We start from the raw sequence: 13890 nt of genomic DNA on the forward strand, positions 1-13890 counted from the left end.
CTTCACCAGATGGACAACACCGAAATCAGATTGATTACATCTTTTGCAGCCAAAGGTGGCGGACATCTATACAGTCGGTAAAAACAAGACCTGGAGCTGACTGTAGTTCCGATCACGAACTTCTTATTGCACAATTTAGGATCAGACTCGAGATTAGGGAAGACCCACAGATCAGCTATATATGAGCTCACTAATATTCGTAAGGAACATGCAGTGGAGGTGAAGAATAGACTTAAGGGACTGGACTTAGTAGATAGGGTCCCGGAAGAACTATGGACAGAAGTTTGCAACATTGTTCAGGAGGTGGCAACAAAATACATCCCAAAGAAAGAGAAAACCAAGAAGGCAAAATGGCTGTCTGCTGAGACATTAGAAGTAGCCCAAGAAAGAAGGAAAGCAAAAGGCAACAGTGATAGGGGGAGATATGCCCAATTAAATGCAAAATTCCAGAGGTTAGCCAGAAGAGATAAGGAATTATTTTTAAACAAGCAATGCACAGAAGTGGAAGAAGACAATAGAATAGGAAGGTCAAGAGACCTCTTCCAGAAAATTAGAAACATCGGAGGTAAATTCCAGGCCAAAATGGGTATGATCAGAAACAAAGATGGCAAGGACCTGACAGAAGAAGAAGAGATCAAGAAAAGGTGGCAAGAATATATGGAAGACCTGTATAGGAAGGATAACAATATCGGGGAGAGCTTTGACAGTGTGGTCAGTGAGCTAGAGCCAGACATCCTGAAGAGTGAGGTTGAATGGGCCTTAAAAAGCATCACTAATAACAAGGCAGCAGGAGATGATGGTATCCCAGCTGAACTGTTCAAAATCTTGCAAGATGATGCTGTCAAGGTAATGCATGCTATATGCCAGCAAATTTGGAAAACACAAGAATGGCCATCAGATTGGAAAAAAATCAACTTATATCCCCATACCAAAAAAGGGAAACACTAAAGAATGTTCAAACTATCGAACAGTGGCACTCATTTCACATGCCAGTAAGGTAATGCTCAAGATCCTGCAAGGTAGACTTCAGCAATTCATGGAGCGAGAATTGCCAGATGTACAAGCTGAGTTTAGAAAAGGCAGAGGAACTAGGGACCAAATTGCCAATATCCGCTGGATAATGGAAAAAGCCAGGGAGTTTCAGAAAAACATCTATTTCTGTTTTATTGACTATTCTAAAGCCTTTGACTGTGTGGACCAGAACAAATTGTGGCAAGTTCTTAGCGGTATGGGGATACCAAGTCATCTTGTCTGCCTCCTGAGGAATCTGTATAAGGACCAAGTGGCAATGGTAAGAACAGACCACAGAACAACGGACTGGTTTAAGATTGGGAAAGGAGTACAGCAGGGTTCTATACTCTCACCCTACCTACTCAACTTGTACGCAGAACACATCATGCGATGTGCTGGGCTTGAGGAATCGAAGGCTGGAGTTAAAATCGCTGGAAGAAACATTAACAATCTCAGATATGCAGATGATACCACTTTGATGGCTGAAAGCGAAGAGGAACTGAGGAGCCTTATGATGAAGGTGAAAGAAGAAAGTATAAAAGCTGGCTTGCAGCTAAACCTCAAAAAAACCAATATTATGGCAACCAGCCTGATTGATAACTGGCAAATAGAGGGAGAAAATGTAGAAGCAGTGAAAGACTTTGTATTTCTAAGTGCAAAGATTACTGCAGATGCTGACTGCGGTCGGGAAATCAGCAGACGCTTAATCCTTGGGAGAAGAGCAATGACAAATCTCAATAAAATAGTCAAGAGCAGAGACATCACACTGAGAACAAAGGTCTGCATAGTTAAAGCAATGGTGTTCCCCATAGTAACATATGGCTGCGAGAGCTGGACCATAAGGAAGGCTGAGAGAAGGAAGAGAGATGCTTTTGAACTGTGGTGTTGGAGGAAAATTCTGAGAGTTCCTTGGACTGCAAGAAGGTCAAACCAGTCCATCCTCCAGGAGATCAAGCCAGACTGCTCACTTGAGGGAATGATGTTAAAGGCAAAACTGAAATACTTTGGCCACATAATGAGAAGACAGGACACTCTGGAGAAGATGATGATACTAGGGAAAGTGGAAGGCAAAAGGAAGAGGGGCCGACCAAGGGCAAGATGGATAGATGATATTCTAGAGGTGACGGACTCATCCCTGGGGGAGCTGGGGGTGTTGACGACCGACAGGAAGTTCTGGCGTGGGCTGGTCCGTGAATTCACAAAGAGTCGGAAGCCACTGGATGAATAAACAAAGAGGCACCAAAAACAGCTCGCGCGGCTGCATTCTGGACCAGCTGAAGCTTCCGGATATTTTTCAAGGGTAGCCCCATGTAGAGTACATTGCAATAGTCTATATGAGAGATAACGGGGGTATGTTTGAAGGGCCTCCCGATCCAGGAAGGGACGTAATTGGTGCACAGCAGGTAGCTGCACCAAGGCTCTCCTGGCCACGGCTGCCACCTGCTCTTCAAGCAGGAGCTTTGAGTCCAGGAGGACCCCCAAGTTATGCACCGGGTCTGTCTGGGGCAGTGCAACCCCATCCAGAACCAGAGATGTTAATGTCCCAGATACGGAAGACCTGTTAACCCACAGCCACTCTGTCTTACCAGGGTTCAGTTGAAGCCTGTTGTTCCCCATCCAGGCCCCCACAGCCCCCAGACACTCGGAGAGGGTAGTCACGGCATCGCTTACTTCACCCGGGATGGAGATATATAATTGACTATCATCAGCGTACTGATGATACCTCATCCCATGGTGACGGATGATCTTGCCCTGTGGTTTCATGTAGATGTTAAAAAGGAGAGGGGAGAGTACTGATCCCTGCGGCACCCCACAAAGAAGGGGCCTTGGGGCCGATCTCTCCTCCCCTATCAACACCGATTGGGACCAGCCCTGGAGGAAGGAGGTGAACCAGTGTAAAACTACGCCACCCACCCCCAACTCCCTGAGCCGCCCCAAAAGGATACCATGGCGGATGGTATTGAAAGCCGCTGAGAGATCAAGGAGAGCAAGGATGGATGCACTGCCACCATCCCGCTCCTGCCAGAGATCATCCATAAGTGCGACCAATGCCATTTCTGTCCCATAACCGGGTCTGAAACCTGACTGAAAGGGGTCCAGATAATCCGTTTCCTCTGGGACCCTCTGGAGCTGCAAAGCCACCACTTTCTCAACCACCTTCCCCAAAAAGGGTAGGTGGGAGACTGGATGAAAATTGTCCAGAACAGTAGGGTCCAGTGATGGCTTCTTGAGGAGGGGATGCACCAATGCCTCTTTAAAGGTAGCTGGGAACCCCCCCTCTCCCAAGGATGTATTAACCATCGCATGGACCCAACCACATGTCACCTCCCAGGCTGCTTTTACTAGCCAGGAGCGGCACGGGTCTAGATGGCATGTGGCATTTACTGTCTGCAGAATCCTGTCCACTTCCTCAGGTCCAACAGAATCAAACTGCTCCCAGATAACTGGGTAAGCCCATTCTCCTGGTATCTCTCCAGACCAAGCCTCACGCCTAGAGTCTAACTTGGAGCGAATCCGAGCGATTTTGTCCTGCAGATGCTCAGCAAATTCCTCTGCACGGCCCTGTAGGTGGGTCACTGAGCTCACCTTCCCCAAAAGGGATCAAGTGATCTTAAACAGGGCCGTCGGGCAGCATTCTGCGGACGCAATAAGAGCGGAGAAGTATTGATGTTTCACCACTTTTATCGCCACAAGGTAGGCCTTAATAGCGGCTCTTACCTGTGTTCAGTCGAATTCAGTCTTTGTCTTCCTCCAGCGGCGCTCTAGGCATCTCTTAATCCTCTTCAGAACCCTCAACTCTTCCGTAAACCACGGGGAGTGCTGGGTTCGATGGGACAAGAGAGGCTGCACAGGTGCAATCCTGTCCAAGGCCCCGGCTGCCTCCCTATTCCAGGCTGCAGCTAGGGCCTCCTCTGGATTGTGCAGCAGATCACCGGGTATAACCCCCAGCTCCCTCTGAAACCCTTCTGGGTCCATCAGTTGCCAGTGGTGGACCAATCGAATGGGTCCTGCCTCCCTGCGAAGGGGGGTGGCATAAGAGAATCTCAGGGCCACCAGGGTATGGTCTGACCACGACAAAGGGGACAGCTGTAACTCTCCCCTCAGATCACATTGCCACTGCTCCAACAAGAAAACCAAGTCCAGGGTGAGACCACTGTCTCGAGTTGGGTCCCAAATTATCTGGGGCAGGCCCATGGCTGCCATGGTAGCCATGAACTCCTGAGCTGCCTCCGAGGCACGCCCCAGGGATGGCAGGTTGAAGTCCCCCAGAACCATAAGCCTGGGGAACTCCACCACCAGCCCTGAGATGGCCTCGAGCAGCTCAGGCAGGGAGGTTGTCACCCAGCAGGGAGGCTGGTACAGTAGCAACACTCCCAGCTCTTCTCAGGAACCCAACTTGAAAAACAGGGTCTCACAACCAGCCACTTGCGGAGCAGGGCCCCTGAAGGCCACAAGAGACTCTCGGATGACAACAGCCACTCCTCCTCCCCGTACCATAAACCCAGCTGGACACATTTCCGAAAGGAGCACCCCCCCTTCTGGGCCCAGCCAGGTCTCGGTAATATATGCCAGGTCTGCCCCCTCCTCAGTGATCAAGTCACATATGAGGGGATCCTTGTTATTAACTGACCTGGCATTAAAAAGCAGCAGCCGGGGACCAGGGCCCATATGGATCTGCTGACCAGGGCCTGGGTCTGAGCGCAGAGGGCCGGAACACGCCACCAGTAGCAAACACCGGGGGCGTCTTCCCCAAAGATGGCCAGCCCTCTGGCTCCCACCATAACATCCCCTACCCGTCACCACCTCAGTAATGTGCCCCACCCTATAGCCCTCACTCCTGGACCTCAGGAGTCTCTGGCTCTAAGTAGGGCTACCTCCTTCCATTCATACATCCTTACAGTCAATCTCCACAGGGCAAAGGTAAGCCCTCCGGCGCACCAGCTTCCAGTCTTGGCACTGTCAGAGCCCAACCATCACCCCCCCCATTCTCTTTGCCCCCCCTCGAACTCTCTCACTGCTCAACAGGGGGCACTTATTCATTCTTCACCCACCCCCTGTCTCTCACTCAGGGGCTGAGTGCTCTTTTACACAAACACACTCCCAGACTCCCCCTCTTGTCTCTCACCCTGGGGAAGAGTCTCTCATTCGCTCTGGAGGGGCCCTCGCAGCTTCCAGCCATCTCAGGGGCAGTTGGGGGGGGATGGGCAAGTTCTTATTCATAAACTCCCCACTCCTCACCAGCAAGGTCTGCCACACCAAGGCCAACAACCAGTCCACTTTCTTCTTTGGCGCAGCCTGAAGCCCCTCCGTCTCGCTGCGGCTCGCCAAGGCCCATGCCACCAAGGTTTGCGTTGTTGGCCAAAAAGCGGTCAAAAGATAGTCCCAGAAAGCCCCAGGCCCACAAAGCGATGTTACCCCAGGTCGCTCCACCAAGGCTCCCCGCATGGCTGCGGTCCTCCAGGGTCTGCCACCTTGCCAGCCCAGTCTGCTGCCACACTGCAAGCCCAGTTTGCTGCCAGCCTGGTCCGTTACCGTGTCACCTACCCGGTCTGCTGCCACGCTGCCCGCCGCACTGGCCCCATCCACTGCTGCACCACGCCTGTGCTGCCTGCCAAGTCTGCCGCTGTGCCACCAGCCCGGTCCGCTGCTGCACCACCGCCTGTGCCGCCTGCCCAGTCTGCTGCTGCACCGCCAGCACAGTCTGCTGCTGCACCACTGACTGCGCGAACTGCCCAGTCTGCTGCCACGCCGCCGGCCTGGTCCGCTGCCACACTGCACGCTGTGGTGCCGGTCTGGTCTGGGCGAGGTGGGGGAGTATCAGAGCACAAAAAGGAAAGCGTTTCCCACCAAAAGCAGCACCCGGCGTTTGTTCTCGGTTGCCATCTTGGATATTAATTTCTATTTATAGTTAAAGAGAGGCTGGAAGGCCATAGATTCCACCTCTAGCTGTAGAGCAAGAGGCTTACCTGAGGCCTGATGTTTTGTTCATGACTGAGAGTTCAAATATTTTCATATTATCACACTGGAAAAACACAAATGCCCCACATAGCTGTAGAATTGCAAAAGATTTGGCCTAATCATGTAGATTTTTATTCACTAGCTTTTATGACAACCAGACAGCCTTTTTCTGTCATTACAAACTGAAGTACCAAGCTACTGGACAATCTTATGCTAAATTTATGGTGCTAACAAAATAGATAACATTTTTTCAAAGCTTTGAGTGAGAAACATATTCCACTGATTAAATCAAAGTTTCTACTGAAGTATTTAAATGTCATCATTTTAGGATTTCACTTGGTAAACTGCATGAGCTCTGTCATTGAAAATGTGCTTATTTTAAAATTTCTTTTTAATCTAAAGGTAACTATATGAACATTGAGGGTTATTTCTGCAAAGGTTTTAGAGCTGTTAAATGGACACAAAGTTCAAATAAATACGTAATGATCGGTATAAGGCTTCATTTAATTGCAGTAAAATCTGGGCTTACTTAAAAGAGCAGAGAGAGAGAGAGAGAGAGATGGATAGATAATTGTTACTATTTTTTATTAAATGTAGTACACATATACGTGTTTGTGTTTATTCCTAGCTGACTGATCGCTCATTCAGCAACTGTTCAGAGTTACAACAGTGCTGAAAAAATAACTTTATGGCCATTTCCAGCCATCTCCGACCTTCACAGTGTCCCTCACGTGATTGCCATTACAGTCAGTACACATTGTCCTATGCCTGACCTGTATTTTTTTCTTTTTTTCTCCAAAATCTCTCCTTTGCCTGGCCCCCCCTCCCTGCTCATAGAGCAGAGAGATTAGAGAGGTATTTCAAGAGAGCAAGCTGTTTGCTCTTCTACACATCAAAAGCAATGCAATTGCGCTGGAAGTGGGAAAGGGTCAGGCAAAGAAGAGATTGCCTACAGAAATCACTTGCTATTTTTCTTTCCCTCCCCCACAGAGCAGAGAGATTGGAGAGGAAGAGATTTCAAGAGAGTACTATAAGCTGTTTGAATAGCTTGCCCGCTCCCAGCTCCAGGCTGGTGGCACAATTGTATTGCTTTTGATGTGTAGAAGAGCAAACAGCTTACTCTCTTGCAATCCCTATCTCCACACTGGAGGAGGGTAGGGTCTGGCAAAGGAGAGATTGCCTACAGAAATCCCTTGCTTTTTTTCTCCCCCCCCCCTCTCTTGCAGAGCAGAGAGATTGGAGAAGGGATTTCAAGAGAGTACTATAAGCTGTTTGTGTAGTATTCCCATGGCTCCCGGCTCAGACTGCCAGAATGATTACAGTGCTTTCAATGTGTACAAGACAGTAAGCAGGCACTCCAGCATTCCGAAGTGCGAAGGAGTGGTTAGGAGGCAAACAAAAGCCGAAAGCGTGAAACTGACAAGCAGTCTTATCTGTTTCCAGCTAGAAAGCGCAGTCACAGTCACCTGATTTCCCACTTAGCAATCCCTTCACTTAGTGGTGGAGTCGCTGCTCCCAATTAGGGTCATTAAGTGACGACTGCCTGTATATGATTTGTAATGAATGAAATGCATTATTAGGCCCAAGAAAGATCTACTTCCTCTTAGGTGTTTGCTTAAATTGTAGAATCAGTGCTTCATGAATTAAAGGCCCTAATTTAGGAAGCAGTCTGTTAGTATACAGCTAATTGAAAACTCTAAGAAGTGAGAAATCAATTTCCCCTTCTCTTTTCTCTGGTTCTGTCTTTCTGTTCAAATAATACAAGTGCTATGTAATATATAATTATATTGCATAGAAACTTTTGACCACAATGTTTGCATTTTAAATGTTCATTTTATTCTGCAGTTACTTGACTTACTAAGATTTGTTTTCAAATTATTGCAGGCCATTCTTACTCTTCTAGATGTATCAGGTGGCATAGTAAGGTAAAGGTAAAGGTTTCCCTTGACGTAAAGTCCAGTCGAATCCGACTCTAGGGGGCGGTGCTCATCTCCGTTTCTAAGCCTTGGAGCCGGCGTTGTCATAGACACTTCCGGGTCATGTGGCCAGCATGACGACTCGGAACGCCGTTACCTTCCCGCCGAAGCGGTACCTATTGATCTACTCACATTTGCATGTTTTCGAACTGCTAGGTGAGCAGGAGCTGGGATTAACAACGGGAGCTCACCCCGCCGCGCGGTTTCGAACCGCCGACCTTCCGATCGACAGCTCAGCGGTTTAACCCGCAGCGCCACCGCGTCTCATCAGGTGGCATAACATTTGAATAATTGATAAAAAATATACAACAGGATAAGCTTTCAGAAAATGCTTAAACAGATTCCTTCCATAAAAATTGCTGTCTGCATCCCAGCTCTCAATGTAATAGTGTTAATCAAGCACAGGAGGAGGCTGTGCATCAGGTATCCATAATACCTTTGAGCTTGCCTGTGCGCTGATTCCAGTGACATGTGCTTACTGTAAGGCTGGCTGTGGATGGCTGTTGCTTCTGTTAAATGATTTTTTTTTCAATTATGGTATTTTAAAGCGTTCTGCATGAGAGTTCTGTGTGCTGTGTTGTGAAAATGACCACATGGAGTAATCAGTGTATTGTCACTGGGCGTATTAACTGTGGGAATATTCAGTTTGACCTAAAGATACTTTCTCACGACCTGCAGTCGTCTGAGTGGTTTTATATATTCTCTTCAAACTATGCACATTTAATCATTTTATTTTATAATTGCACCCAAGCACCGTAAATCAACTGATACGCAGACACATGTTGTGATTTGATTGTACAGAGACAAATGGGAAGAATGTAAATCAACTCAAGATTCTACCCAAAGGCCTTCAGTAATAGAGTAGAGATTTTGATTTGGGATGCGGTTCTGTTCTTGTTGTTGTTTCAAAGAACGGGAGAAGGTGGGAGGAGGCATCAACTCTGCTTATGAGTTGTGTTATCAGATGCCTAATCTATGCATTTGTTATATGAAAATATTTTGATGCTTGATTGGAAGTTTGGGGGAGGATAGCAGTGTACAATAAGAACACTGTAAAACAAATATTTTTGTAAAAACAGTGCAGCTCATGAACTACACTGTGTAATCTGTGACTAAACAGTAAACACAATAAAGAACTCATATATACTATATGGAGTCAACTTTCACATGCTCCTAATTGTCATCTGTATTCATATATTAAACATGGGTCTACCCCTGGAATCAGGTCTTTTAAGTATCTTCCCCTGTTATGTGGCATATACAGCTGTGACAAGTGACATTACAGAAGGTCATGTCACTTTTAACTGCTTGCATTAGAGCTTTCTGATTTCCCTGGTGCTTTCCTTTGTTTGATTAATACTATTAGATTGTGAAATAGGATGCAGACAGCAATTTTTTTATGGAAGAAATCTAAGCATTTTCTGAAAGTTTATCCTGTTGTACTGTATATTTTTATCAGTTATTCAAACGTTATGTTATCTGACATATCCAAAAGACGAAGAATGGCCAGCAATAATTAGAAAACAAATCTAAATAGACCAAATAACCACAGAATAAAATAGACACTTAAAATGCAAATACTGTGACCTAAAACTTCCACATAATTGTCACTATAGAACACACATTATTTGAACAGAAAGATAGAACCAAGGAAAAAAGAAGGGGCTATTGGTTTCTCACGTAATCGAATAGGCTTTAAATTACTGCTTATAATAGACTGCTTCCTAAATTAAGGCCTGTGATTCATGAAGCATTTCCAGATTCTGCCTTAGAGTTTACAGTAAAAATGTAAATGGATGATTCCTGTTCCAGCACTAACACCAATAGAAACTACATTAAATCCATACCTTTGGCATACCTGTGCAGCCTTTTGAATTTCCAAGAGTAAAGGGAAGTATTGTTGAACAGTGGAAAAACATTGCTAGAATGAAAATATTATTTTTAATTAATGTATCAGGACAGGTTTTAACACAATTTAAGAGGCTGCCAAAATGCACGTGGAAAGCTAGTATATCAGGGTTTTGTTTTTACCTACTAGCCTTTTCTGTTGTATATTTAGGAGTACTGTCATGTTAGTAGCCCTTCTATCTGCAAAGCATTCTCAACCTTAAAATCACCACACATTTCCTCCCATTTTGTCCTTACCAGCTGCAGTCAAAATACATTCAGTACAGGTCGTCCTTGTTTACTGACTGCCTCATACAGTTACCATTTGCAGTTATGACAGTGATAAATAAGTAATTTTATGACCAATCCTTGCATTTATGACCTTCACAGGTCTATAAAGCAAAGGAAAGCTGAAGTAAGATCATAAGCATAGTCACAGTTTCACTTAGTGACTGCTTCGCTTAATGACTGAGTTGCCAGTCCCGATTGTGGTCACTAAACAAGAACTACCTGTATTTTGTTGTCCATAGCTGACTGTAAACATTGCTGGCCTATTAGCTGTGTGCCTTCATATCAGCTGAGCTGCATTCCATTGCTTTCCCTGAGCTATGCCATTTGAAAAAGGGAGCTGGGAGGTGCAAATAAGGCAGGCTGTCCCAGAAGAAAAACCAATATGTACAAATGCAGAATGCACCTGCATTTGTCATACATACATTGAAAATTGCAATGCTCCATCAGCAATCTTGCCATTTCAGACAGACACGAATGCCATCGATCAGAATTAAGTTTAAAATTTCAGAATCTAGAGGGGAACCCTTAAAGCAATATTTCCTTGTAACTCTGAAATACAGTTCTTTCTATGACCTATTTTCTCTGAAAAAGATAATGACAACCTTACTGTTCCCTTTCTAAATATTCCTTGCATTATATACATATGATTTGTGAATGGAGAACAACCACCTGGAAGGTTAGCATGAACTCACCCATCTTGCATTTAAAAAGGAATCATGTGTTGCAAAATCAATGCATTCAAATGCTTTTTTGTTATGCTAAACTGCATAACGGAAGAGAAGGACATATACATGCAACAACATTAAAGGGTCCACAAACCTCAAAATTAATAGGCATAACTTTAAAAAAAGCTTAAAAGCTGGGAGGCTGGAAATAAACAGAACAACTCCAAACATTTTAATAATATTTCTTGAAAGCCTTTTCCTTGCTGTGTTGTTGGAAAAAAATATATGCAAATATTAACAAATATCAGCAGTCTATTGCTGTAAATCAAGTTGTAGATTTTTCCTTCCAGTGTTGTACAGCAACCCTTTTAGCCAATCCCCACACCCCACAAATCCACAATTCCTGATATTTTAATGCTGGGATTTAGCGAAGAACATATGTCTCCTTAACATACCGCAGGTAATTGATCCAGAGCTATATGAATAATCCTGTGATGTCAGCCCAGAACGAGACAGCAACAGGGAAAGACAAAATTATATGGGTTAATATTCCAACTCCTGAGTTATGTCTCTCTCACCAGGGTGATTGTAACCAACCCTTGTTGAACATTCTCTAAGATATTCAATGTACTTGAATCAAATGCATTGTTCAATTAACCTCATTTCAGGAAAATAGGAAACTAATTTCATTTATTCTGAAGACTAACTTTTTTATATCGATGTCATTAATTTCCATCACCTTCCTATAAAGGTTTATTGACTTCAAGGACTGTAGCACTTCAGAAGCTGCAATTGCATCTGGTTCAAATACATCCAATAACAGATGTTCGAGTTTGCTCTGAATACAAACTGATAAAATATTCATCGGTATCAGTAGGGAGAGAAAGGAGGAGCAAATGACAAAACATGACACAACCCTATGACTTATGTACTTGTGTCCTGCATTGGGCGCAAATACAAAAGGCTGGGGTTTGAAACGAGATCACAAATTATGTTTCACCATTTTGTTCATCATGGTGGTTTGTACTGGATGCCTGTGAAATTATGGTTTGGAAGTAAGAGCCTCTGAACTTTTCATCCTGCTTACTTTTGCACAGCCAGGATGAGGAGTTTAGAAGCTCTCAAAAGCTTCTCTGCTTTTGATTAATCATAGCTTGTAATGGTACCTAGTAGGAATTGTGTTTAATTTGGACAAAGATTAAATTATGTTGAGTAATTACAGTTAGAATTTGGCATTCTCTGAAACTAGCCAGTCAGTAGCAGCCAGAGTGAGGACATAGGATGGTGAAAAATGGAACAATCTACTTTTGTACATGCTTGGTAATAGTTCAAAGCTTTGTTTCTAGATCAACTACATGTTGTAATTTTTTTGCACATTAAAAAAAAACTTTAAACTACAAAAAGCTTAAAGAAACAAATGTTTCCTTTTTAGCTCTTGATGACTGCTACTGTTTCTGCCTGCAGGTAGTGGAGGACATGCTAGAGGACGAGGAAGAAGAGGATGACAGAGATGACAAGGTAATTATCTTTGCTGGCACTTGGTACCTAGGGATGGGAGAATTTAGACACAACACTGCTCTTACAGACAGTCGAAAAGGAATTGAAGTGTTTCTAGTGCAGAGAATTGGACAGTGCTGTTTATCATCTTAACAATGCCACAGTGTGTTACAGAAGATATAGAGAACTATAAACCTTCCCTTCCCTTTCCCTCCCCTCCTCCCCCACCACGTCATGTTTTTTCTCCAGAGCTGGGCCCTTTTTTCCCTTTGTTACAAGAACAAAAATATTTCAGCTTGTCTGGAACTTGATAGCTGTTGTGAAGAAAAGTGCGGTGACAATTGTTTTTGAAGGACAAAAATTTGTCCTCTCTAGAGTATTTCAAATAGGGCTGTACTTCCATGTGGGAGGAGTGTTGTAAAAATAGAAACACCATACTGTTTGAAGGTGGTCTATTGCCGTCTATAATTTTCTGAGAATTACTTGATAGAAGACAGTTTGATGTGTGCTGCACTCTGTAAGGTATTTAAATAATCACAATTCTCATATGCCTCTTATAGATAGATTTGGGATTGGCATTGTGTAGCCCAGCATCAGTCTAAGGGACTGGTTGCTCTTTCAGCTGTTGAGAATGTTGCTCAGTTCCTAGGTTGCTGTTTGGACTGAGAATTTCCACCACAGTAAATAACAGTTAGTTAATACTGGTTATTGAAGCAAGCAATAGGGCTGCAAGGCTGTCCCTGGAGGAGAAGGAAGAGGCATAGAGAAGAAATTAGAATGACCTTGTAAGAAAGAGACCGTGATGTTAGCTGGCAGGGCTGGCTTATGGGATAGAAAAGTGCAGCAAGATAAATGTCTTTTAAGAACTTTTAAAATGAAGATACTGAGGGAGTGAAATATTCAGATTATTCTAACGTGTTCCATTTAAATGCAGAAAATGCTGACCTTCATAAATGTTCACGTACTCTTGTAATAAACCATCAACTTTTTTTGAAGGGAAGAGGAAAAAAAACTATCTTAATATATGCCTTTGACCTTTGTTGCTAGTAGAGACATACAGTTCTATATCACTACAGGAATTTTAGGCTGGCAGCCAGAAAACATTTGACGTGTAAGAAAATTTACTGTGATTAGTTATTTCTCTGAACAATTAAGGTACGTGTTTTGAAAGACGAATCCCTGAATATTCTTTATTATCTTACATTCAGCAGATACACAATACTACTTTTTTCTATGTATTTTAATGATTTTGATAACAGCTGCAATCATGGAATAATGTCACACCTACATTTCTTCCATGTAAAGCCATGTGTGCTGTTTTCATTACAAAATGTTTGGGAATAGAACATATGATTTATCATGAAGGTCAGCCCCAAAGCATAGTGAGCTTTAACTGAAAAACATTTTTCCTCTGATAAATGTGGTTCTGCAATCCGTTTGGGAGTATTTTCTAACACTTACGCATATTTCGTTATCCATTTTTTAATATCTTTTAAAAAGTTTGTAACTAAAATCCCTTTAAACTACCCAACCTACCTACCCTTCTCTCTCTCTAGTATGTGTGTGTGTGTGTATATGTGTGTGGGAGGAGTGTGGGTGTATTT

General features: G+C 44.0%; 1 protein-coding gene across 1 annotated transcript in view; it reads left to right on the forward strand.

Annotated features, from left to right (window-relative positions):
• The window catches only part of MCTP1 (multiple C2 and transmembrane domain containing 1), a 194537-nt gene that overhangs the window by 141413 nt on the left and 39234 nt on the right, over positions 1-13890 (forward strand). The window contains exon 19 of the mRNA XM_063295414.1: positions 12254-12307. Within this exon, the coding sequence (XP_063151484.1) occupies positions 12254-12307 (54 nt within the window). The remainder of the gene's footprint in view (positions 1-12253; positions 12308-13890) is intronic.

This window comes from Candoia aspera, chromosome 2, assembly GCF_035149785.1.
Source record: "Candoia aspera isolate rCanAsp1 chromosome 2, rCanAsp1.hap2, whole genome shotgun sequence".
NCBI classification, from domain to species: Eukaryota; Metazoa; Chordata; class Lepidosauria; order Squamata; family Boidae; genus Candoia; species Candoia aspera.